We start from the raw sequence: 25452 nt of genomic DNA, 5'->3' as shown, positions 1-25452 counted from the left end.
GGACTGAGACGTGTAATCAATGGCATCCCATACCATCACATCGGGTGATACGCTAGTATGGCAATGACGAATACTCACTTCCAATGTGCGTCCACCACGATGTCGCCAAACACGGATGCGACCATTATGATGCTGTAAACAGAACCTGGATTCATCCGAAAAAATGACGTTTTGCCATTCGTGCACCCAGGTTCGTCATTGAGTACACCATCGTTCGTCCTCTGTTAGAATATTGCTGCGCGGTGTGGGATCCTTACCAGGTGGGATTGACGGAGGACATCGAAAGGGTGCAAAAAAGGGCAGCTCGTTTTGTATTATCACGTTATAGGGGAGAGAGTGTGGCAGATGTGGGATGTGGGATGGAAGTCATTAAAGCATAGACATTTTTCGTCGCAGCGAGACCTTTTTACGAAATTTCAGTCACCAACTTTCTCTTCCGAATGCGAAAATATTTTGTTGAGCCCAACCTACATAGGTAGGAATGATCATCAAAATAAAATAAGAGAGATCAGAGCTCGAACAGAAAGGTTTAGGTGTTCGTTTTTCCCGCTCGCTGTTCGGGAGTGGAATAGTAGAGAGATAGTATGATTGTGGTTCGATGAACCCTCTGCCAAGCACTTAAATGTGAATTGCAGAGTAGTCATGTAGATGTAGATCGCAGGCGCTCCTGTCTGTGATGCAGTGTCAGGGGTAAATGGAGCCATGGTCTCCGAGTTGATAGTCCATGCTGCTGCAAACTTTGTCGAACTGTTCGTGCAGGTGTTTGTTGTCTTGCAAACGTCCCCATCTGTTGACTCAGGGATCGAGACGTGGCTGCACGATCCGTTACAGCCATGCGGATAAGATGCGTGTCATCTCGACAGCTAGTGATACGAGGCCATTTGGATCCAGCATGGCATTCCGTATTCCCCTCCTGAAACCACCGATTCAATATCCTGCAAACAGTCATTGGATCTAGACCAACGCGAACACCAATGTCACGATACGATAAACCGCAATCGCGATAGGCTACAGCCCGACCTTCATCAAAATCGGAAACTTGATGGTACACATTTCTGCTCCTTACATGAGGCATCACAACAACATTTCACCAGGCAACGCCGGTCAACTGCTGTTTGTGTATGAGAAATCGGTTGGAAATTTTCCTCATGTCAGCACATTGTAAGTGTCGCCACCGGCGCCAACCTTGTGTGAATGCTCTGCAAACCTAATAATTTGCATATCCCAGCATCTTCTTCCTGTCGGTTGAATTTCGCGTCTGTAGCGCGTCATCTTCGTGGTGTAGCAATTTTAATGGCCAGTAGTGTAACTAAGTTTGTACGTAACCCTTGGTGTGCGAACCTAAGCCTCCCCCTTATCCAGATTTTTTATGGATGACACTTCGCGACCACGTCGAGGAGCTGTTTGAACCAGAGGATATTTGATGAAAGGACTGGCCTTCCGATCCGATGAAGAACGTGAGGGATTCGTTGGGGAGACGCCTGGCAGTACGTCCAAATGCACCAACGACTACTAAACAGTTGTCAGCCGTGTTGGCAGCGGAGTGGAATTCTCTACCATGAGAACTCCTTACCAAAGTCTTGACCAGAATGGGAGCACGTTGGCACGTCCCAGAGCTTACGTTGCCTTCGATGGTGATCACAAACCCTATTAAGAACCATGTCCCACCTTTCGTAATGTCCGGGCACCATCCTGAATTCCAGCGACTTCAATGTACGGTCTTTCAGTAAAAGTCTCATTACTGTGCGCCTCGTTGCGCATTTCTTTCAGTTACCTTCTGTGCCAAACTACAGCAGTTCTTTCTGTGCACGATCCAAGTTTCGTCGAATGTATTTTCCGATACAATCTGCTCTTCAGTACCTCCCGACTTTCCCCTACATTGAAGATCGGCAACAGTTGTTGGGACTTGAAGTCTGGGGGGCAGACACTGGCAGCTGTAAAGATTCGCTACATCCAGATACATGGACTCCTGCCGAACCTTTCAGCATAGCTTCATCGTGTTGCAGAAGAACGGCGTGGATCAGCGACGGCTGCGCATCGGCACGGGTGCCGGGGACCCGAACAAGCTGGGCGTCTTCACCAGCATTGACGGGCACTCCTCGCTGGGCAAGTGGAGCACGGCAGATTGCAACAGCATCCAGGGCACCGACGGCTCCATCTTCCCACCCTCTGCTGTCTCAACACGCGCCACGCTGCACCTCTTCCAACACGCCCTCTGCAGGCGCATCCCGCTCGAGTTCAGGCACCATTCGCAGGTACTCCGACCTCTTCTTCACTACACTCTACTGTCAAAATTCTTGTTCCGACACGACCCAAAAAGTTTCTCCCATGTTTTCCGAGCTCTTCCCACTTCTCTACAATATTTACTAGGCGTATTTTTCGTTTCTTATGCCAATGATGAAAGGAGAAAATATTAAAAGTAGCACATGAAGTTGGCAAAAGGAAATACAGAAACTTAAAATGAGTTAAGAGAAATTGGAAAATTGCTAACCAGGAATGGCTGAATCATAAATGTAAGACTTTAGAAGCATGCATAAATAGGTGCAACAAACATGCCAACTAAACAAAAATTAAAGAGACTTTTGCGTAAAAGAGGAGCGTCTGTATGAATATCAAGAGCACAGGTGGAAAGCCAGTAAGGGAGAGTGTTCTCCCTGGAGGAGAGTGCATTAGGAACACATGCATTTCCTGGCCAATGCATCAATCTAGTGATCGATTTTAGAATCACATGAATGAAAGCACACTAGAGCCGACCATAAACAATTCCGAGCATTTTCTAATGTTTTCATGCAGCGTTCGTAAATGCAGTGGGATCTAAATTTTAAATTGTTGACGAGGACACTGAAGAACCAAAGAAACTGGTCTACCTGCCTAATATCGTGTAGGCCCCGCGAACATTCAGAGATGCTGCAACATGACGTAGCATGGACTCAACTAATGTCTGAAGCAGTGCTGGGGGGAACTTACACCATGAATGCTGCAGGGCTGTCCATAAACTCGTAAGAGTACAATGGGGTGGAGATCGCTTATGAACAGCACATGGCAAGGCATCCCAGATATGCTCAATAATGTTTACATCTGGGGGGTTTGATGGCCAGCGGAAGTGTTTAAACTCAGAAGAGTGTTTCTGAAGCCATTCTGTAGGAATTCTGGATGTGTAGGGAGTCGCACTGCCCTGCTGAAACTGCCCAAGTCTGTCAGTATATACTATGGACATGGATGGATTATCAGACAGGATGTTTATATGTGTGTCACCTGTCAGCATTGTATCTACAAATATCATGGGTCCCCTGTCATTCCAACCGCACATTACCCACGCCGTTACAGAGCCTCCACCAGCTTGAATGATCCTCTCCTGACATGCACGATCTATGAATTCATGAGGTTGTCTCCGTACCCGTACACGTACATTCACTCTATACAATTTGAAACGAAACTCTTCCGACCAGGCAATATGTTTCCAGTCATCAACAGCTCAGTGTCAGTATTGATGAGCCCAGACCAGATGTAAAGCTTCGTGTCGTGCAGTCATCAAGGGTACATGAGTGGGCCTTCGGCTCTGAAAGCCCAGTGGTGTTCTGCTGAATGGTTCACACGCTGACACTTGCTGATGGCCCAGCACTGAAATCTGATGTAATTTGCCCGTTTCCACGTTGCATTTTTGCCACGTTGAACGATTCTCTTCAGTCGTCATTGGTCCCTACTTGCAGGATCTTTTCCCAGCCACAGTGATGTTGGAGATTTGATGTGTTGCCGGATTCCTGATATTACATACTCATGATATTGTCGAATGGGCAAATCCCCATTTTATCGCTATATCGGAGATGCTGTGTCCCATCGCTCGTGCACTAACTTTAACATCACATTCAAACTCAATTAAATCTTGAATACTTGCCATTGTAGCAGCAGTAACCGATCTAACAACTGCTCCAGACACTTGCTGTCTTATGTAGGTGTTGCCGATCGCAGGATCGTATTCTGCCCGTTTATATGCGTCTGTATTTCAATACACATGCCTATACAAGTTCCTTTGGCGCTTCATTGTGTATAAAAGCTATTTTGAGGATATTGTTAATTCTTCAGTTGCTGAGTTTTATGGTGAGTAGAATTCTGGGTATCTTTAAAATTAGTTATCTAACATGTGAGCAATTAAGCCACCTTAACCATCGTCTTATACACTAAAGCGCCAAAAAAACTGATATAGGCCTGCGTATTCAAGTACAGAGTAATGCCAATAGGCAGAATACGGCGCTGCAGTCGGCAACGCCTATATAAGACAACAAATGCCTGGCGTAGCTGTTAAATCGGGTACTGCTGCTACAATGGCAGGTTATCAAGATTTAAGTGAGTTTGACTGTAGTGTTATAGTCGGCACAAAAACGATGGGACACAGCGCCTCCAAGGCAGTGACAAAGTGAGGATTTTCCTATATGACCTATTTACGAGTGTACCGGTACCTTGAATATCAGGAATCTGGTTAAAAATTGCTGCGGTTAAAGATCCTGCATGAATGGAATCAATGATGACTGAAGAGAATCGTTCTACATGACAGAAGTACAAAAATGGTTCAAATGGCTCTAAGCTCTATCGGACTTAACATCTGAGGTCATCAGTCCCCTAGACTTAGAACTACTTAAACCTAACTAACCTAAGGATATCACACACGTCCATGCCCGAGGCAGGATTCGAACCTGCAACCGTAGCAGCAGTGCGGTTCCAGGCTGGAACATAAGTCCAAATTGCCACAGATTTGAATGCTGGGCCATTCAATGAAACGTCAGCGATATTGGCTTTTGGAGTTGAAGGCACACTCGTGTACCCTTTATGACTCACCTGGGCCTGTCAATACCGACATTGGACTGTTGATGACTCGAGGCATGTTGCATGGTCAGACGAGTCTTGATTCAAATTATATTGAAATGATCGACGTGTATGGGTATGGAGGCAACCTCATGAATCCATGGACACGATATGTCAACAGGAACTGTTCAAGCTGTTGGAGTCTGTGTAATGGTGTTTGGCATGTGCAGTTGGAGTGATACGAGACCCCTGATATATGTAAAAACAACACTCACAAGTGACACACACTTAAGCACCCTATCTGCTCACTTGCATCCAACTATGTTCATTGGGCATTCATGACAGACTTGGGCAACTGCAGCAGGACAATGCGACTTCCCACAAATCCAGAATTGCTACAGAGCGGCTCCAGGAACACTGTTCTGAGTTGAAACATTTCCGCTGCCCACCAAACTCCCCAGACATAAACATTCTTGATCATATCTGGGATGCCTTGCAATGTAATGTTCAGAGGAGATCTCCACCCCCTCATACTCTTACGGATTTATGGGTAGCCCTCCAGGATTCATGGTGTCAGTTCCCTCCAACACTACTTCAGACATTATTTGGGGTCCATGTCATGTCATGTTACGGCACTTCTGCGTGCTCGTGGGGGCCCTACATGATATTGGGCAGATGTACCAGTTTCTTTGGCTCTTAATGTACCTTGAGCAGAAGTTATCCTTACCACTGATCTGGGTTCCTTTATGTCCTGCCTTGAAAATGGAAATTGACGTTAGATGCAAATAGCTTCTATTTCAAAATGTTTTTAACTTGTAACTTGTTTTTGATAACCCATGTTTTTAAAATGATTTAATGTAGCAGAGTGATAATATAACACATAGATTATTATATACAGTTCTGACATGATTTTATTGACTGTAATGCCTTTGAATTTGAATAGCACACTTGTTTCTAGATGCATGACATTTGAAAATATCTTACTTCTTCAGAGCAGTTTTTGTAATTTCAGAAAAATGCTGCAGAACACGCATAAAGTGAATGCTACCATTTGAAAATGGAATAAGGAAATATACTGAACTTCTATTACAGGGATATTTAGAGGCAGAAGTCTGAAAAGTGTGACATTTGTTATTCAAAGCAAGCAAACTAGATTGCTGAATTTGTCCCTGAGTCTCCCAAATTGTTAGCAGTGCTTTAAAATTTATTATATGTCACTTCTAATTAACAAAAAAAGAGCTTTATTTAGACATGCTGCAGCTATTAAATTTCCTCACTCACTGAGGGGAACATGGCTATAATGTTTTCTGACAGAATAGCATAGCATCGTATTTCTCTTTGGAAACTTAAAATATACTTAAAAAATGGTTTCCTCAATGGTAGACTGGTGCAATAGAGCCTAGTGTGGCTACCGCAAAGTTGTTATGATCCCAGTTTCATTGTTTAACAAGATAAATGTTATATAGAGACTAACTGTAATGGCTGTCTACTCAAGAAAATTTATGAATATATTTGCCTTATGTTTTAAAGTTTTTTGATAGCAGGAGATGTATATTTTCTATACTTAAATATATGTTTCAATCCAGTCATTCACTGCTGAATGTAGTCAATCCATTAACTGCAGATAATTACTGGACTGAAACCTATGTTTCAAATTTCATGTACATCAGTTTTATTTATTTATTTATTTATTTATTTTTGATAAATCGGATCTAACTTCAGAGTAAAAATTTCTTATGGTTATTCAGTTTTTAAACTGTTCACATCATTTTCCATCATTGAAAATGCACATACCGCTTTCCATATGAGAACCTTCACCATTCAGGTCAGTCAACTAGTCACTATTTTACAATAACAGGTCCTATCAAAACACTTGATGTCAAGTCAAAGACATCTTTTATACAAAAAGAAAATACAAGGATTTATTTGAGTTAATATAAAATAACACCTATTGCTTTTAAGATTTTTGTACATTTGTTACAATAACAGGAAATTAAGAAAATTAATTTTTTAAATGAAATAACTGTTGTTAAATCTCCTCAGTTTGTAATGTAATTGAAAAGGTAAATAACAACTTTACCAATCATTGGTTTTTTATGTGACAGGACAAGATCATATGTATAATTCGTTATTTATTCATAACAATATATATATAATAATAATTATAGTTGATAATTTATTCCAAAAGTAAATCTGCAATGATTTATTTGAATTTTTGCACAAAAAAATGAGAAATGAAACTTACTTATTTCATGCCACAACATTAAATGAAGAGACCAATATCTGATGAAATGAATCCCCATACCTTAAACATATTGCAAAGTTCAATTCTTATGTGAAAGCCTTTTTTGTTCTGGGACCATACAAAAATGGTAGTTTAATATTTATATTACTTGCATAAATGAGTGGTGAAAGTTCTTGCTATGGTCATACAAATACAAAACTGCAAAATGTGGACAGAAACACAACAACTTTTAGAAGTTTATTACTCCACAAACAGTGTCTATGTTGAAATCTGTTAGCAAAAGTTATGATAGCCTCTACATGTTCTTCAAAAGTATTCTCAAAAATAAACATAAACAATAATAAGTTATTACTGCACTAAATATCATGATATTTCTAGAGAAACCCTTTAGATGCATTTAGGCAATGTAACCAGTGAATATTGTAGATTATGGATGTGCTAGAAGAGCTCAGTTTTCAGGTGCCTTTAGATGCAGACACAATGCAACTTATACCTCAAGACAGAGGAACAGATCTATTGCTTTTCACACTACACATTAACTGCTTAACAAAACATTGTAATGACTCCCTGAAATCCTTCCCACATGAACAGATTGTCAAACAAGACATGCTGCCTTGATTAATCTAGTCAAAAACCCAGAGAAATCAGTGACGTTTGTTACCACCAAAAGTATTAGAATACCCTAAAATTTCCAATGTTCCTTGTGTAAAAATTTATTTACCAATGAACAAAGGCAGAAATGATCATAAAATATTTATATGTAATCACATAACCTGAATTTCATGTGTTTCAAACAACATCTCAGAATAATACTGAAAGTGTTTCCAAATGGACATGCTAAATTCCTATCTTCTTAAACCAAGAGTCCAATTTTTGAAAAGAAACTTATTATTCAACTAAAAATGTGTTTCTTAGGGGCATGCAGTTTCCTCATTTTGAAAATCTAAAGAACATGTTTAGTGTCTTCTCCCAACTTCCCGCAGACTGGAAATAAGAAAGCATTAGGTACTTGACATTGTGCAATAGTATTACCTGCTGCCATAGATAAGGGACAAAAGACAGGAAAATCCTCAGCAGAAAGGGCTATTAATAATGTTTATATGATTTTTACAACAGATACTTGCCTCTTCACTTAGTCTATATTATTCTTCAGTTTATAATAATTTTCTCCCAATTTTACCTGTTCCACATAAATCAAATAATTATGAACAAAAAATGTTTTAAAAGTCAAATGGGTGCTATAATTTATGAGAAATGGTCAAAGAGATTGTTTAAGATCAGCAAAAAAGAAAGATGTCTTGTGATTAGAGGCAAAAAGCAGCCATGGAGGTAATAGACTTAAGACAGTCTAATATTTTGTGGCACTATCTGATTTCTTTGTGCCACTCTTTCTTTAGGTATTATAGCCAGTGACTGCCGGAAAGTATATAGACAGAAACTGCATTACATTCCTACACCTTCACAATGTTGTGGACCGACTTGCCTGATTTTACTTCATGTTCCAAAAATGAATACTTTAAAAATAAGGTACATGTTTTTTAAACATTTGATGCCTTCTAAGTGCTTCAGCCATTTTCAGAACACTCATAGAGCATACAAAATATTACAGAAATGAGTCAGTTATAGTTTTGCACAGATAAAACGTGACAGAGTCCTCAAATATGATGGAAGTTTTCACAGTATGGAACATGGAAATATGTTGAGCACTGGTTGGCTAGCTTCATTGCTATCTGCTGTGCATCCCTAGCCAAGGAGCCATAAATGCTGTTGCAGACTGTAGTAGCTTACTGCATGAAATCACTCAGTAATATACTGTACAATTCATCACAAATTACATCAATAAGTTTTGAGATCCTAGCTTCATAAAAGAAATGAAACTTACAGAATGAACTATTTGACCTCTAGCATTCTGGAAATAATATTGGTATTAATACTACACAGAACTGAGACTCCCAAGTTTTATCTTTAATGTATTTAATTTTTTAGAAGTCTCCATTATTTCAGTATTTTAAACATAGCTGCACAACAGCAATGGTTCTACGTAATAAAATTATAAACAGCCAACCAGTTGCAATGGATAAAGACTTCTTTACCTAGGTTTCGACAAATCTAAATTTGTCTTATTCAGAAGGTGGCCTGAGGACAATGAACATCATAGCTTACGTTAGAAAAGAATGAAACTTAAGTCAAGAATAGATTTTAACACGAATTAGAGAGCTCTTGCATTACAGAAATATGAGAACGATGACTCATACTTACAATTTTACATTAGTAAGGACTAATGTACCATTACCGTTTTTACAAATGTCGGCATAGATCCATTTGTCAAAATTGAAATATAGCCCTAGAATTAGGGTTTGTCACGTAAATGTAAATTAGTACATGGATCTTGCAGAGCTCACAACCAACTGAGTGTAATCGGCGAGCGTAGTTACTCTGCGACCATGGCAGGTGGCGCTCACGGCGCCAACCGTGTGCCAATTGGTGTACAAAAGCAACGTGTAAATTATCAGTATTAATAACGTCCTTAGATAAAGTAACAATATAAAGGAGGATGGCGTTTAACACTCTCATTATAACAGTATGGGAGCCTTGGTACAATTAATGTAGTTATACATCGAAAAGGCAGGTGGCGCTTACGCCAAGAGAACTATGCGCTCTTGAATATACAGCCACATTACTATATTAGTGAAGCCCACAAACAGTATATATGTCAGAACTTTTAAATTGGCAATAATAGCTCTTAAGACAGAATTATGAACCCTGGTACACAATCCCATTAATACACATTCGCAGGGAACCAACGTTTTAAAGCCAGACAAAATTACATAAGGGCTGATGTAGTGGCAACCATACATTGTGAGAAAACCACATTACATAAAGGGTAGTGAGCTTAAAGCATTAAAGGTGCATCATAGCTTCCTGAGGAAATAGACCACTAAGGTTACCACCATTAATGTTATACCATAAACAGTACAGGTTTAAAGCGTTCGAAAAACTGTCTACAAGCAAGGTTCAACTGGTCGTTCAGTATATTACCGTCCTTGAGCTCTAAATGTTTGAAAATTTGTAATTCTTCCCACAGATCTAATCTACGCCCTTTGACTTCTCTATGTAGGATAACAGTGTCTTCTAACTGTTTAGGCATATGACCGGCTATCAAGAGGTGTTCAGCAAAAGTAGAGCTGTGTATATTTGCTCCTTTTTTACCTAATAGGTGTTCTTTATATCTTGTTTTCACAGCTCTGCCTGTTTGACCAATATAACATGAAGGACAGTTATTACAGGTTAGTTTGTAAACACCTGAATTGGAAAACCAATCGCTGGCAATCTCTACTGAATGTACAAGATTTCTTTTTAAACTGTTATCTGTAGAGAAGGAGATGTTACAGTTATATTTTTTTTCCTTAGACGACATTTTATCCTATACAATATATTACCCAAGAAAGAAATGGAAATAAATTTTTTACCTTCTTTGCTATCAGTGGGGAGGTTGTTGCTTAAAGTCGAACAGTTTTGGGAAGTTTTACTGAACAGGTAATCAATCATATTCTGATTGTACCCATTATTAGCTGCAATCGCTTTCATGACATTCAATTCTTTTTGTTGATCAGCAGATGATAAAGGAGTAGTTACCATACGGTGAATGGCAGAATGAAAAAACACCAGTTTATGAGCTTTTGGATGAGTTGAGTCAGCAGGGATGACATTATCTGAATACATTTCCTTATGGAAGATATTGAAATTGAAGGAACTTTTCTATATAGAAATTGTTAAATCAAGGAAGTTAAGTTCACCTTTTTCATTCTGAAGTTCTTTTGTGAAGGAAATTTTTTCATGTACACCATTGAAAGTATTGAAGAGAAGCTCTAACTCATGATCAGTACTGTCAAAAGCAATGATAATGTTTTTTTTATATTTGTTTCAAGGTGGCTGGTAACATTCCAACACTCCGCTTCCAGTTTCCAAGAAATGTGTTTGATTCAGCATATCAAAATCCAGAGAATGCTTGCTTCTGTCATCCAGATGCTGATTTTTGTCCTCCATCAGGAGTATTTAATACTTCAGCATGTACTTTTGGTAAGAACATTACACTACATTTTTTGCAATAATCTTCATAACAAATAACCCTTTCATAATAAGTGTTTAATTTAAAGCTTGATAATAATGAATTATACCAGCATTTATCACTAGATGCATTGTGTGAAATGAAGAGTAAACTGTAAATCAACTTTAATTGAAAATGTTTCAGGTGCACCTATCTTCTTGTCATTCCCCCATTTTTACCTAGGGGATCCAAGCCTAATAAATGCCGTGGATGGTCTAACACCTAATGAGACACTGCATGACTCATATGTTGATATATATCCAGTAAGTTTTAATGTTTTATAAACCAAAAATGTAAAGAACTCTAGTATTTTAAATAGCACAGAGCATTTTCCATTAAAAAATTATTTGTTACTAAATACAAGGGTGGTCAGTGTGTAAATACAGTATCATACCTGTACACTGTCAACACAGGTATTAAGTTCAATAGTAATATACTAAATTTTTATTGCTGAGTATATGCATCATGTTTATATGTCTGCATCCTCTCCACTTTAGACAAAATTCACACATTTAGAATCACTTATGTAATCATTATGATGCCAAACTAAGTTGTTATGTAACATAATTGAATAGATAAAAAAATCTACTCATCAAAGAGTGCCAGGAGAAAGCACATATAAAAATGCAAGCTTTTGGAGCCTGTGACTCCTTCTTACGACAGACGAGGTTGAAGGGGAATGAAGAGGAATAAAAGAAGAGGACTGTCAAGGTTTAGGAAATGGGGAGGGTTATGGAAAAGTAACCCAGAATCTGGGCCAGGGGAGACTTACTGGATGTGATAAGATCCGATCCAGTAGGCCTCCTCTGACACAGGGCCCCAACAAAATAATAATAATAATAATAATAATAATAATAATAATAATAATATAGAATTAATTATCTTTGTTGACTTATAAGTCATTAGAGTTGTTTTTATGTACAATTTTTAGCATTTTTCTTGTTTCATTTCAGTTGTTTTACTTCAGCATTTAATAATGATCTTCCTCAGTTCATGATTGCTGCTTTTACCTATTAGTACACAACTTGAATCACTACACATCCTTCATTATGCAATTTTAATAACACAGTGTTTGAATAAATGTATGAGTAGCCTATAACAAACTACCATTGACTATTGCCCACTTGCAATCAGAAGAAATCTTTGCTAATCTTTCCTGTGCAAGAAACATACAAATCTCCTCATTGTAATCAAGATATTCTTCATATACTCTTATTCTTCTAATTTTTTAATTCTTCTTCTTACTGATATGTTTGGTCTTTCCACCTTTCCTTCGTCAGCCTAATAGTCTTCATCACTTTGTCTAATATGAACATACCTTTCTGAGAATACAAGTGTCATTTATATGCATATAGATCTATTGTCCTGTATATGATCTCAGTAACAGCAAGATTTACAAAATTTCTCTGTCTCTCATCTTACTTTATTTTTTAAATTCTTGTAAAGTGTACGGTTAATGTAACTGAATCTTCTCAATTCATTCCTAATGTTGTTTTCTTCTTAGAAAGAGAAAATTTATTGTAGGAAGTTGAAACAATTTGCCATTTCCTTTTTGTACACCTAACAGATTGTGGGCCATTAAAATTAAAGAACTTAAACCTTCCTGATCTAAATACTCCAATTGTACTCCACACCATCACATTGAGTTCATGAATAGTTCTTTATTATCTTTATTATCTGATCACCATTGAGTAAAACAGTCATTAACTTATCCCATTTAGTATTTCACACCCTGTGACTATTGTTCATAATAAAGGTTTCTCAAATATATTTATGTTAATTTACATCCTTCAGCACTGAACAAAAGTGCATGAATTTTCTTAAATGAATTTTTATCTACAAGTAAAGTTACATACAGGGCTAGGACTCAGAATGTTCCCCCTGGTATTTGGAAACAGCACCGCGGCTTCTTAACAACTGTCTTTCTGTTACCCTGTCAGACTCAACATGGGCTATCTTTCTAGTCGTCACCACATAGCCTTATTGGGGAACAGAATGAGACATATATTAGTTTGACTACACCCCAGTGCGCATCCCAAAATTAAATCTTTATCCAACACTAAACTTTGAACTCAAAAGAGCTAACATGGAGCATTAAAACTAACTGTGAATAACCTTTTTGTTGTCATCTGCATTTGTATTCCGTCAAGGTAAGGACTTATTGTAAGGCAACATTTCAAAGGAGTGTCCTCTTTTAACTACTTGGGAGCCCTAATAACAAATGATAACAGTATTGGAAAGGCTATAAGGGAAAGAATACAAGCAGGAAACAGAGCTTACTTTGCAAATATGCAGCTTTTCAAAAATAGCCTTGTTACAAGAAAAACTAAACTGCTAATATATAATTTCTTAGTCCGCCCAGTAATCACATATAGCTCAGAGGTATGGACGTTGACAGAACATGATAAAAATGCACTAAGAAGCATTGAGCAGAAAATACTACACAAAATCTATGAGCCAATAAGGGAGGAAGAAGCCTGGAGAATACACTACAATGCCGAATTACAAGAGTTAATACAAGGCAGGGCCATAGTAAAATTTGTGAAATCACAGCAAATACGATGGCTAGGACACTTGGAGAGAATGCCAGAGGATAGAATTTCCAAGAAAATGATGAAAGGTATAATCCATTCAGTTAGGTGAAAAGGGAGACCTAGAAGAAGATGGATCGACGAGATAATAATGGATGTCACCAATATGGGAGTCTGGGGGTGGAAAAGAGCAGCAAATAACTGAGGAGTGTTGAAGAAGCCAAGGCTCACCAAGGGCTGTAGCACTACTGAAGAAGAACATTTCAAAGAGATGCTTATTTCCTGCTTTGAGCTAAACAACTTATGGATAGCCTCCTACCACATCAAATTGTTGTGCTCAGTTGAATGTTATAATGTCTTTTGCCTCAGATGCTAGTTTGTGAAATAATTCAGGGAATACAATAGTATGGAATTCAGCTAAGTGCAAATAACAAATAAGAAAATGGCATGGTAAGATCTGTCATCATTTCTGTGATTACTTGCTGAGGGAATATTGAAATAAATTTGCTGTTAAATTGCACAATGATGTGATCCTTTCATTTAATGAGGACAGCATAACAACACCTGTTAAATCCTTATGGGTACTAGATTTACATTTTATGTCAATTTTGAGTTTGATATGTTATACTGAGACATATCCAGTGATGTCATGCAACCTAATCATACATTTTTATGTATAAATTTCTACAGCTGTTTCTAGAAATCAATTTGCCTCTTGCAATAAGTGCTAAATTGCACTGTATTCTTCATTTGAGCTTTTTTGCATTCTTCTTGAGTTTTGCACTTCTCCCTCTTTCAGGGGAATATCTAGAGGCTTTCTATTCTTATAGTTCCATAGTTTTGCTAACAGGTATCCTCATCTATTTTTCACAAGTGTCCTGATCCATGTCTGAAAAACTAAAGGCCCTGATATCTTTGGCAATTATATGATGAAACATTTCCATTTCTTGAATTTCCATCACATCTTGTTTATAAAATATAATGATTTCTCAGTCACTAAAAACTTTATGGTGTAATCCTTCTGCTTCATATATACTTGGAAGAACTGACACAAAGTATTTCAGTCACAAAATTCCACTATTCTGAAACAATTAACTGAGATTTTACATTATCTTAAGTGTTTTGAAGTGAGAAATGTTGATGCAGCTGATGATCATTGACAATTCTTCATCCTGTTTTGCAGCAAAAGACATGGATTTTTCATCCTTTAATTACATATCTGATGTAGCAGAGGTTAAATATTTTTTTCAGATAACTTTTGACATCCGTGTATGTAGACCAATAAAGTCTATATCAGCAAAGTAAGTCATCTAAAGGATTAATGTAAACTGTATAGATTCAATCACTCACTACACACCAGTAATTACACATTTATTTCCTATCTTTGATCACCAAGGAAAACAGCAGACTGAATAAGTAATCTAATCACCACACTTTCACATACACAAACTGACCATCACTAACTTGTGGTATATCAATCAGCCTACTTTTCCTCTCTGGAACTGCAGCAATATCTGTAAAATTCTGTTATTTCTTTTCTTTTATGATAATTGTTCATATGGCATGCATGAAACTGTGAGGATCATCACAGTGTAAGAATGAACTGCTCTGTAGGCATTTGGAACTGAGTGACGAGGAACTTTTAAAATTTTCTAATGGAGCATTTAACTTCAGACCACACAATTATTTGCAGGTAATTCCACCTAATAAGAGCATCTAAATCCCTGTTTCTGCTGTAAGATCACAGTATCGAATACAACCAGGTGAAATGGACAAAATAATTATCATCATGAACTTTTTTTGATTGAATATAACTTCAGTCTTCATTTAATGATACATAAAGAGCTACATTTGACTTCAGGTTTACTATGTCTTAGCAATTTCATCAAATTAGCAGTTATTTTCTCATGACAGCCAATAATGTACATAAATTTTCTGAAATTCAGTCCACATATTTCTATTACAAAGCTTCACATCATCATGATTAAAATTTAACAGCTCAGTACACATATTTACATTTAATTCATAAGAATAATTTTCCTGCCAGGGAATTCATTGCACTAATGAATATCTACATCACTGTATCATCTTTCACTGTTTGAGACACTCTGCACTTTCATCTGTCTGTCACACCTGCTCACTGGCTTTGAACCGTCGCTTGCATGCCTATTTCACTACAGTTCAACATAAGGAGATTCAGTTCATAAACATTAATAAAATTTTTAAAATAAACATACATGATACAGCACATGAGATACCAGTTATAACAGTCTAAAGTAACCAAACAGAAAATGTTGTCAACTTCATCATCCTGTTAAAGATATTTCACAAAAACTGAGAACATATTGTGTGATCTGTTTTCAAAACTGATTTCATCTCAAAAAGTCCTGACCAAGGCACCTACAGTTACTGATGTCCACCTTTTATATGTATGAGAATAATCAATTTTTGAAAACATGACATAATTGGATAGATAAAAAATGTAGTCACCAAGTGGTGGCAGTAGAAAAAATACATAAAGCTGAAGTAAATGTGTGTAAGCTTTCCGAGCCAGTGATTCCTTCTTCTGGAAGAAAGGTTGAAGGGAAGAAAAAGGAATGGAGATAAAGAACTCCAGAGTTCTGGGTGACTTTTGCATAAGTATCCCCATTTCTTGTACCTTGACAGACCTTTTCCTTCATCCCACTTTGTTTCCCTCCAATCCTTCTGCCATAAGAAGGAGCCACAGGCTCAGAAAGCTTGTACTTTTATAAGTGCTTCCAACCCCTTACATTATGTCTAGCTTTGATTTATCCTCATTCTAAGAGTTCCAGTGAGAGTGCAAGGAAAAAATTTAGCAAAAATTAATAATTTATTTCTAAATCCAATTACATTTTATGAAGTAATAAATGTTTTACCTGAGCAGTATTGTCAAACGGCAGCCAAAAACCAACAATATCAATCAAATTCAACTTAGAAATGAACAGGAAAGTTTTGTAGAATAATAATTACTAAGTCACACACTACAGAGAGAATCTACTGTTTGAACAGTGGAAAGAAGTTTGCCATGGGAACACTTCAGATGAAAATTTTGATAATTTCCTCTTTTCCTCTACAGTTGATTAGAACAACTACAATGGAAGCTGAGGGGAAGGGCAGGCAACACTTGTGACAAAAGTATGATGTATCAGGAAGAGAAACCTTCATTTAACATAGAGAACTAGTTCCAGTCTGGTCTTTAATTAATACAACAAGCAATATTACACAATTCTTCACCTTCTCACATTGTAACATAATTATTTATGATATACTGATAAATAAACTTGTAAAGTTAAATGAAGTTCAACTTCTTGATAACAAAAGCTGCCATGCAGGTGATGTTAAATTCAAATTATTAGTCACTAAATTCAATTAAATTTCTCTAACAATAGCTGAAAACACAAGGAAAACTTGACCACTGAAAGCAGATCCATTACATTTACACTGACAGGCCTTCAATACACCACCAACAGACTTAATTTTGTCAACTTCACTATTAAAGAAACCACAAAAATCATTAGATCACTGGAAAACAGTAACTGTTCTGCCTACATTGCTATTTCAACAAAGAATTTAATTCATTGCTGACTTGGTAACATCCCTTTTGAGTTACTTTTGTAATAATTTGATGAGATGCATTTTCCTTGATATATTCCAATATACAACATCAACACATGTTTGTAAAACTGAACGTAAGCAAGTGATGTCTGATTATAAATGTACATTTCTCCTTCCCATGCTTTCAAAAAATTTTAAGGTAGTAGTCCATAACACTTTTCTAATGATGACATATTTAACTTCTGCTCTGTTTGGCTTCCATAAAGTATACTCAGCAGGGAAAACAGTTTCTGTTCTCATACTTTAAGTTCTCATAGAGTTTAACAAGATACATAACAGTCTTCACATTTTACTAACTTTGAAAAAAGTTTGATCATAAACTTGTACTAGTTAAATTAATTTGTTATGATGTTAAATGCACCCCTCTTGCAGGGATAGCCATACATTATGTGATCAAAAGTATCTGGACACTCCCAAAAACATATGTTTTTCGTAGTAAGTGCATTGTGCTGCCACCTACTGCCAGGTACTCCATATCAGCAACCTCAGTAGTCAATAGGCATCATGAGGGAGCAGAATGGGGTGTTCCACAGAACTCACGAACTTTGAACATAGTCAAGTGATTGGGTAGCACTTGTGTCATATGCCTGTATGCAAGATTTCCACACTCCTAAACACAGCTAGGTCCACTGTTTCTGATATGATAGTAAAGTGGAAATATGAAAGGACACATACAGCACAAAAGCACACAGACTGACCTCTCCTGTTGACTGACAGAGACCCCTACAGTTGAAGAGGGTCATAATGTGTAATAGGCAGACATCTATCCAGACCATTTCACAGGAATTCCAAACTGCATCAGGATCCACTTCAAGTATTATGACAGTTAGGTGGGAGGGGAGAAAACTTGGATTTCATGGTCGAGCAGTTGCTCACAAGCCACATCACACCAATAAATGACAAAAAATACCTCACTTGGTGTAAGGATCATAAGCACTGGACAATTTAACAGTGTAAAAACATTGTGTGGAGTAACGAATCACGGTACACAATGTGGCGATCCGATGGTAGGGTGGGGTATAGTGAATGCCCGGTGAATGTCATCTGCCAGCATGTGTAGTGCCAACAATAAAATTTGGAGCTGATGGTGTTATGGTGTGGTCGTATTTTTCATTGAGGGGGCTTGTGCCCCTTGTTGTTTTGCATGGCGCTATCATAGCACAGGCCTACATTGATGTTTTAAGCACCTTCTTGCTTGAAGAGCAGTTCAGGGATGGCAATTGCATCTTTCCACATGACTGGGGATCAGTTTATAATACATGGCCTGTGGCTGAGTTTTTACATGACAATAACATCCCTGTAATGGACTGGCCTGCACAGAGCCCTGACCTGAATCCTATAGAACACCTTTGGGATATTTTGGAACACCAACTCCATGCCAGGTCTCTCTGACCAACATTTATTCCTCACCTCCGTGCAGCACCCTGTGAAGAATGAGCTGCCATTCCCCAGGTAAACTTCCAGCACCTGATTGAACATATGCCTGTGAGAGTGGAAGCTGTCATCAAGGCTAAGGGTGGGCCAACACCATACTGAACTCCTGCATTATCGATGGAGGGTGCCACGAACTTGTAAGTCATTTTCAGCCAAGTGTCCAGATACTTTTGATCAGATAGTGTTTATAAAGAGTGGAAAAGAGTAGGACACATTAACCAATGATATCACAGTAATAAATCAAATTAGGAAATATTAAATATGGAGTCTCCAAAGGTCTAGTACCTAGCTCATTTCTGTTCTTTACCTGAATTAATGCTTTCCATGGGAGATTAAAGGATTCTTAAAAAACAGTTTTGTTTGCAGGTGATATAAATATATTAGTGAAGGGCTCAAGTAAAAGAATACCACACAAAACGAAGATAATAGTGGAGCAGGGCTGCCATTAGCGCACAGTTTGTAAATTAAATCTTGATCTTAAAAAGCAACTGTTTTGCAGTTACAAACAAATAAAATGGGCTTACAGGTATGAGAAACCGAGATCAGTATGCACTGCACACTAAATGCAACACTGTGTATCAACTTTATAGGCTTCAGTTTTGTATTCTTTGTACTTAAGAATTTCTCTCGTTGTGTTAACATGTGGACAGAATGCAATCACAGTTTGCATATATTCACCCAACACTGCCCTATGGCAGGATCCTCTTGGTAAATGCAGTTAAGGTAAAAAAATTATTCTGCAGCAGTGTGCAGTATGAATATATATATATACCAGTCATTGCTGTACTGCTAACTTACATTCCAGTACGTATGTAACATTTCTACCTTTTCTCCATTGGCATAAGTTGTATTTACATAAACATTCCACTGAAGATGACTGACTAAATGATCAGTGCACATTTGTCTTGTGTTCCTGTTTGTTTACTGTTAACTCCAGCAATTGGATGGGTTACCTTACCCTGGATACATCCACAGTGTGCTAGTACAGGAGAGTCAGTCAATTCCATGTTACAAAACTTTCTGACAGATTAAAACTGTGTCCCAAATTAGGACTTGAACCTGAGACCTTCCCCTATCAAGACAAGTATTCCATTGACTGAGCTATCTAAGCATGACTCATGATACTCCATCATAGCTTTATTTGAACCCGTATCTTTGTACCTCATCTCCTACCTTCCAAACTTCACTACTCCTGCATACCTTACAGGACTAGTACTCATGAAAGAAAGGATATTGTGGAGATGTTGCTTAGCCCCAGCCTGGGAAATTGGTTCCAGAACAAATTTTCACTCTGCATTTTTAAATCAGTACACACTTCACTACTAAATGAAAATTCTTTCTGGAAACAAACCCCAGGCTGTTGGCTAACCATGTCTCTGTGGTATTCTTTCTTCCAGCTAGTCCAAAAGGTATCCACGAGAATTCCTCTGAAGTTTGAGAGATATGAGGTGAGGTACTGACCACCCCATTATCAGTCAGGATGAATGGGCATAGGCAGAGGGTATATACTTTCAACACACAATATCCTGTTGCAGAGCATGCTCTACAACATGACAGTCGTGACCTCAGTGCCTGTTCTACCACAAGCACAATCTACATTCTTTTCCCAGACAACACTTTCTCAGAACTCCGCAGGTGGGAACTAGCACTACAACATGTCCTTAGTTCTCGCCACCTACCTGGCCTTAATTCACATTAATTCCTTCTGACTCAGCACTTATTTGCTGTAACTACTTCTTTCTTCATTCCATTTTAGTTTTTACTGTTTTCCATTTTCTGACTGGTCTATTTTTTGCCGGCCCTCCTACCACCTCTGTTACATACAATGCACTTAGATTTTCACTCTTATTAACTCCTACATGATGTTTTAGTAGTAATCTCTGTCTTCCACCTTTAAGCTCTCAGGTTTTCAAATCTCATTGAGTGCAGTCCCCAACAATCAGTCTTTCCTCCACATCCTGTCCGGTAAGTCTCCCCTTACCTGAGGTTCTGTGTGACTTTTCTAAACTGTACCCATTTCCCTAAACCTCTCCAGTCCTTTTCCTTCACTCCTCTTCCTTCCCCTTCAACTCTTCTACCAGAAGAAGGAGCCACTGGCTCCAAAAGCTTGTAAAAGTTATATGCTTTTGTATGTGCGTTCCCCTGCCACCAATTGGTGTGTAGATTCTTTTATCTATCCATTTACATTATAATACCAGTAATTGATTATTTTTGTAGCTTTAATATATTTGTCTGAGTGGTATATTGCATGTGTGTGTGCATGTTGAAGTGATCTAGAAACAATTCTCATACTCATCAATATAAGTAGGTAACACTAGACGTAACTGGTTATTAGTATACTTTACAATAATGCCAACTGTGACTGCCTCCATCAATTTCTCATTCCCGAACTTTCTCCCCCACAACAGTATTTATGGAACATTGTGTGTCAATTAATTAATTAATTAAAAGGGAATAAAAATTATCAATACTGTTCAAAATTTGTGCAGAAACTGGGTGTGCCTCTTGCTGGCTGGTCACGAATTCAGATCAACATCATGGTGAGGACCACACCCTATATGCAGACTGTCAAATGTTTCAAAGATAGAACAATTTTACCTATTGCTTGGATTGAAATGGTAAGTAAAATCTGCACTTGTTCAGTAGATACGTTAACAATATTGTATTATGTTATTTGTATGTTTTTGTTTAAAACAGCTACTTTGCTAAAACTAGTAATTATATATGATGTGCAATTTTTCTCTGGCATCAGTTTTGTTCATTTGTGCCATTTGTCGTCTTCTTCTATAGTAAAGCAGTTAACTTCTCCTACATTAATCACTGTATAGTACTACCTTTAACTGCAGTATTTTCTGTACTGTTCCAAATTACAGTTCACTAGCACTGAAATAACTACTGCTGTTATTACTAGTACTTCCATTACAGTTGTATTCAGGGTAACTTACTAATACTTTCACTTTTACTATGACTGGACAATAATAAGCTTTTAGCAAATGTGAATGCACTACAGAATCAAGATCAAATGGAGAAGTGTCTGTCTCACTAATACTCCTGGTATAGTGACTGACTGATCTTTTTGCCTTATGTATTAACAGATTCCTTTTCTTAAATACTGGACCCAGTAGCCATTTGGCTGAACCGGTTCTCTCTTGTTCCTGGTTTTTATTGTCCTTTCTTGTCTTGTGATGAAATGTTTGTGGTGGTGTGCTGCTTGACACACTCCCTTCAATTAACTCTCAGTATGTAACATGGCAAAGAAATAGACAATGGAACAATCCCATAAGGGCAATAGCACAAAAGACAAATGGTTGACTTCAATTTACTGGGAAAGTTATAGGAAAATGTTGCTCATATATGAAGGAGACCACATATGGAACACAGGTGCAACCCATTCTTGATCATAACTTGAGTGTTTGGAACCCCAATAGGGAACACAGGTGCAACCCATAACTGAGTGTTTGGAACTCCAATGGATCAGATCAAAGGAAGACATCGAAACCATTCAGAGGCATGCTGCTAGATTTGTTTTTGATATGTTCAGTCAACTTGTGAATATTGCAGAAATGCTCAGTGAACTCAAATGAGAATTCATGGAGGGAAAATGACATTCTTTTTGTGAAACACAATTGAGGAAAATTTAGATAACTAGCATCTGTAGCTAACAGCAGACTAACTTTATTGCTGTGTAAAGACAGCAAAAAGAAGATAAGAGAAATTGGGGCTAATACAGAAGCACATAGACAGTTGTTTCTCCCTTTCTCCATTCACAAGCAGAACAGAAAAGGGAATGGCTAGTAGTGATTAAAGGTACCCTCTAACATGTACTGTGTGGTGACTTGTGTACATGTGTAACTGTAGATATAGATGCTTGTTGCATTTATAATCCAAAATGAACATCATCATGCTATTAAAATGTCAGAGTTCTCTTTAAACCTCTATATGTTGCAGATATTTTAACCCCTTAGACAATATTAGCAGCTAACTGTAAGGAACATGTGTAGAGTGCAGTGTCATGATCATATTGTTCACAATAATGAGAGAGAGTAATGAGACAGTGAATCTGCAAGGCCTACTCCCCTTGTACAGCAGCAATAGACCACAGAACTGGACATTCACAGCAAAAAAATGGCTCACCATCTAGAGTATTACATGCCCTGTTTCCTTAAGACATTGTGGACAGTTTTGTTCTTAACGTATCCATATAATCAGCATTTATGTTTAATTTACAAATGTTTGAATAAAATTATGCAAAATCTTAATTGGAATTTGTTAGTACAAGAATCATCTTAAAATGATGTGCAAATCTTAAAAACATAAAGAACAAAAGCTTTTTCCCAAAAACATGCCTAATATATACATTTGTTACATGACACTGAATTGTGATAAAACTGAAACAGATAGACAGAATCACATCCAAATATTAAATACATGATACCTCACATATCAAAAACTATAAATGAACTATTCAATACCAATGACTGTATTATTTGCAACTAGTCTGTATTAGTCAAGGAAACACTCATTTCAGTATGTCGCAAAACAGAATAGGTCAATGTAGTGAAGTAACGCCTAAATGCTGGGGCTCTAAAGCATGGCAAAGAAATTCTCAGCACTGTTCCCTTAACTCATGTTTGGCTTGGTCAAATCAAACTTGAGCTTTTGGTAGTAAAGAAGACCCAGTGAAAATAACTAAACATTTGAGGTCCAAGTAACTCAAAATCCCTTTCTGTACCAATACAGTTTATACATCAATGTCAATCTCTCAGAGGTAATTTGTATAAACTACAGTACTGTCTGCTGAGTAGGACTGTCTGATGTGAAGTGCCTTAGTTCCACTCAGCAACTGATTATATCACTCTCCTGTAGTTTGTTTCACAGGTGGTTGTCATAGCTAGTTGTAATATTATTGCTGCTTGTAACAGTGCTGCAGAACTTATGTCCCTTCCTGTTGCTGGCAGTGGCAATGGCTTTTGGTTCATGTGATTTTGGATGTTTCCTACCTCAGTATCCACAGTGGCCAAAACTGCATCTTGGAGCTCAATAATGGTGCAAGTTACCCAGCGGGTATGGCAGCCAGAGCAGCAAACAAGAACTGGATTTTTAGGTTGGAAATAATGCTGGGCAGTCAGTGATAGTTGCTGGTTATTTTGCTGGAGTAAGCCAAGCACTGTCTATGGTTGGGCATGGTTGGCACCCATGGAGTGACTTGGCTGGACTCTTCACCTCCTTGGGTGTCATATGATAGATACTTAAGCAGTTTGTTAGCACTGTTGCACAATAGGCTTCCCACAAGTTGTGGACCTTTTTTGAACCTGTTTTGTCTTTATAGTCTATGTCTTTAAAGCCTTTATCTTCAGGTGTAGTTGGAACATCTTTATAAGCAATGTCTTTTATGAATCACCACAAGAAAAAATCCAGAGGCATCAAGTCTGGTGAACAAACCTAGTCTTACCTTTCCTATTAGTGTTGTATTGCAAAACCGTCAAACGGTGTTTACATGTCAATGGCACATTAGATGGCTACACAGTATTCGGCGAATATTTACTATTTGCACAATATATGAAAGAGAATTGTCAGAGCATGTGCTTCAATAAGTGCCAAAGTGATAAGGATTACCACTAAATCCATGATAAGAATATTTCAGCACTGCACTGATAACAAGGGTCATCATGTCAAACACCTTCTGTGATGGATGACCATGCCACCTTTGTGACCTATGTTGACCTCCAAAGGCCTCACTGTTACACATCACTGGATTCATTTTGATAGCCACTATCAGAGAATAAGTACCAAACTATAGCATCCCATCTAGAAAAACAAAATTGACTTCCATATCTCTGAAGCGACCCCACCTAGTAACAGTAAAATACTATGACCCTCACTCTCCCTTGCAACATTTGTCCCACAAACTTTTCAGCTACTATCACACTTTCAGAGTTTTTCTAGGTGGCAATAGTTAGTGACTCACCCTGTAAGAACCAATACCTGCAGTGAAGAATATTCAGACAGCATTTGGTTAGTGTGACGTTGCATTTGTTGATACCATCCATATACTATACTGGAATGGCCCTGTAAAATCCACTTACACGCATTCTCCAGGGTCCTGTGTTGATGACTAGAACTGAAACTGTTGATGGGATGTTGACTATGATGAAAAGTGAGTCTTGCAATGTGTGATCATCCTGACAGTGTACCTGTTCATATTGTGCCATTACACATACCAGCAATTGTCCATATTTGTTTCTGATAATTCCCAAATGACCCCACTGGAGTAGCATTAAGACTACCAATTGGAGGGCCTATGAACTGCCTGTGTGGTTATGTTCAGTCACTGCAGAGAGGAGGAGAACTCTTTGACATACACAAAAATGACAGCAGAAGGGGAGCAGGCTTTTGGTGTCCAGTTATTTTCACTGGAATCCTGCATACCAGATTTTTTTGTAGAAATTTATCTTCAGTCATTGCTTCCATTAATTACTAAACTTTCAGTCAGTTTCCTGTGGGGACTGTTGGTGATTTGCACTCAGTATGACAATGGATTGTGAAGAAGAGTCAAAGGCTTCATCTGGTCCCACTAGGAACCACAATAGATTGGCTGCATTGGCATGGTGTGCTGTGGATTGAGATGAAATTTTATATTGATAATTACTGAGAAAGAGATTCCAGTGCACAGTGAAATGCCTTAGTCAAGGGCAAAG

At 37.9% G+C, this 25452-nt stretch overlaps 1 protein-coding gene across 1 annotated transcript in view; it reads left to right on the top strand.

Annotated features, from left to right (window-relative positions):
- Nucleotides 1-25452, top strand: part of LOC126284820 (lysosome membrane protein 2-like) — a 202698-nt gene that overhangs the window by 165248 nt on the left and 11998 nt on the right. The window contains exons 6-9 of the mRNA XM_049984030.1: nucleotides 2007-2255; nucleotides 10975-11125; nucleotides 11298-11416; nucleotides 21244-21372. Of these exons, the coding sequence (XP_049839987.1) occupies nucleotides 2007-2255; nucleotides 10975-11125; nucleotides 11298-11416; nucleotides 21244-21372 (648 nt within the window). The remainder of the gene's footprint in view (nucleotides 1-2006; nucleotides 2256-10974; nucleotides 11126-11297; nucleotides 11417-21243; nucleotides 21373-25452) is intronic.

The sequence above is a fragment of the Schistocerca gregaria genome, chromosome 8, assembly GCF_023897955.1.
Source record: "Schistocerca gregaria isolate iqSchGreg1 chromosome 8, iqSchGreg1.2, whole genome shotgun sequence".
Lineage (NCBI taxonomy): Eukaryota > Metazoa > Arthropoda > Insecta > Orthoptera > Acrididae > Schistocerca > Schistocerca gregaria.
This window is presented reverse-complemented; position numbering and strand designations above follow the sequence as displayed.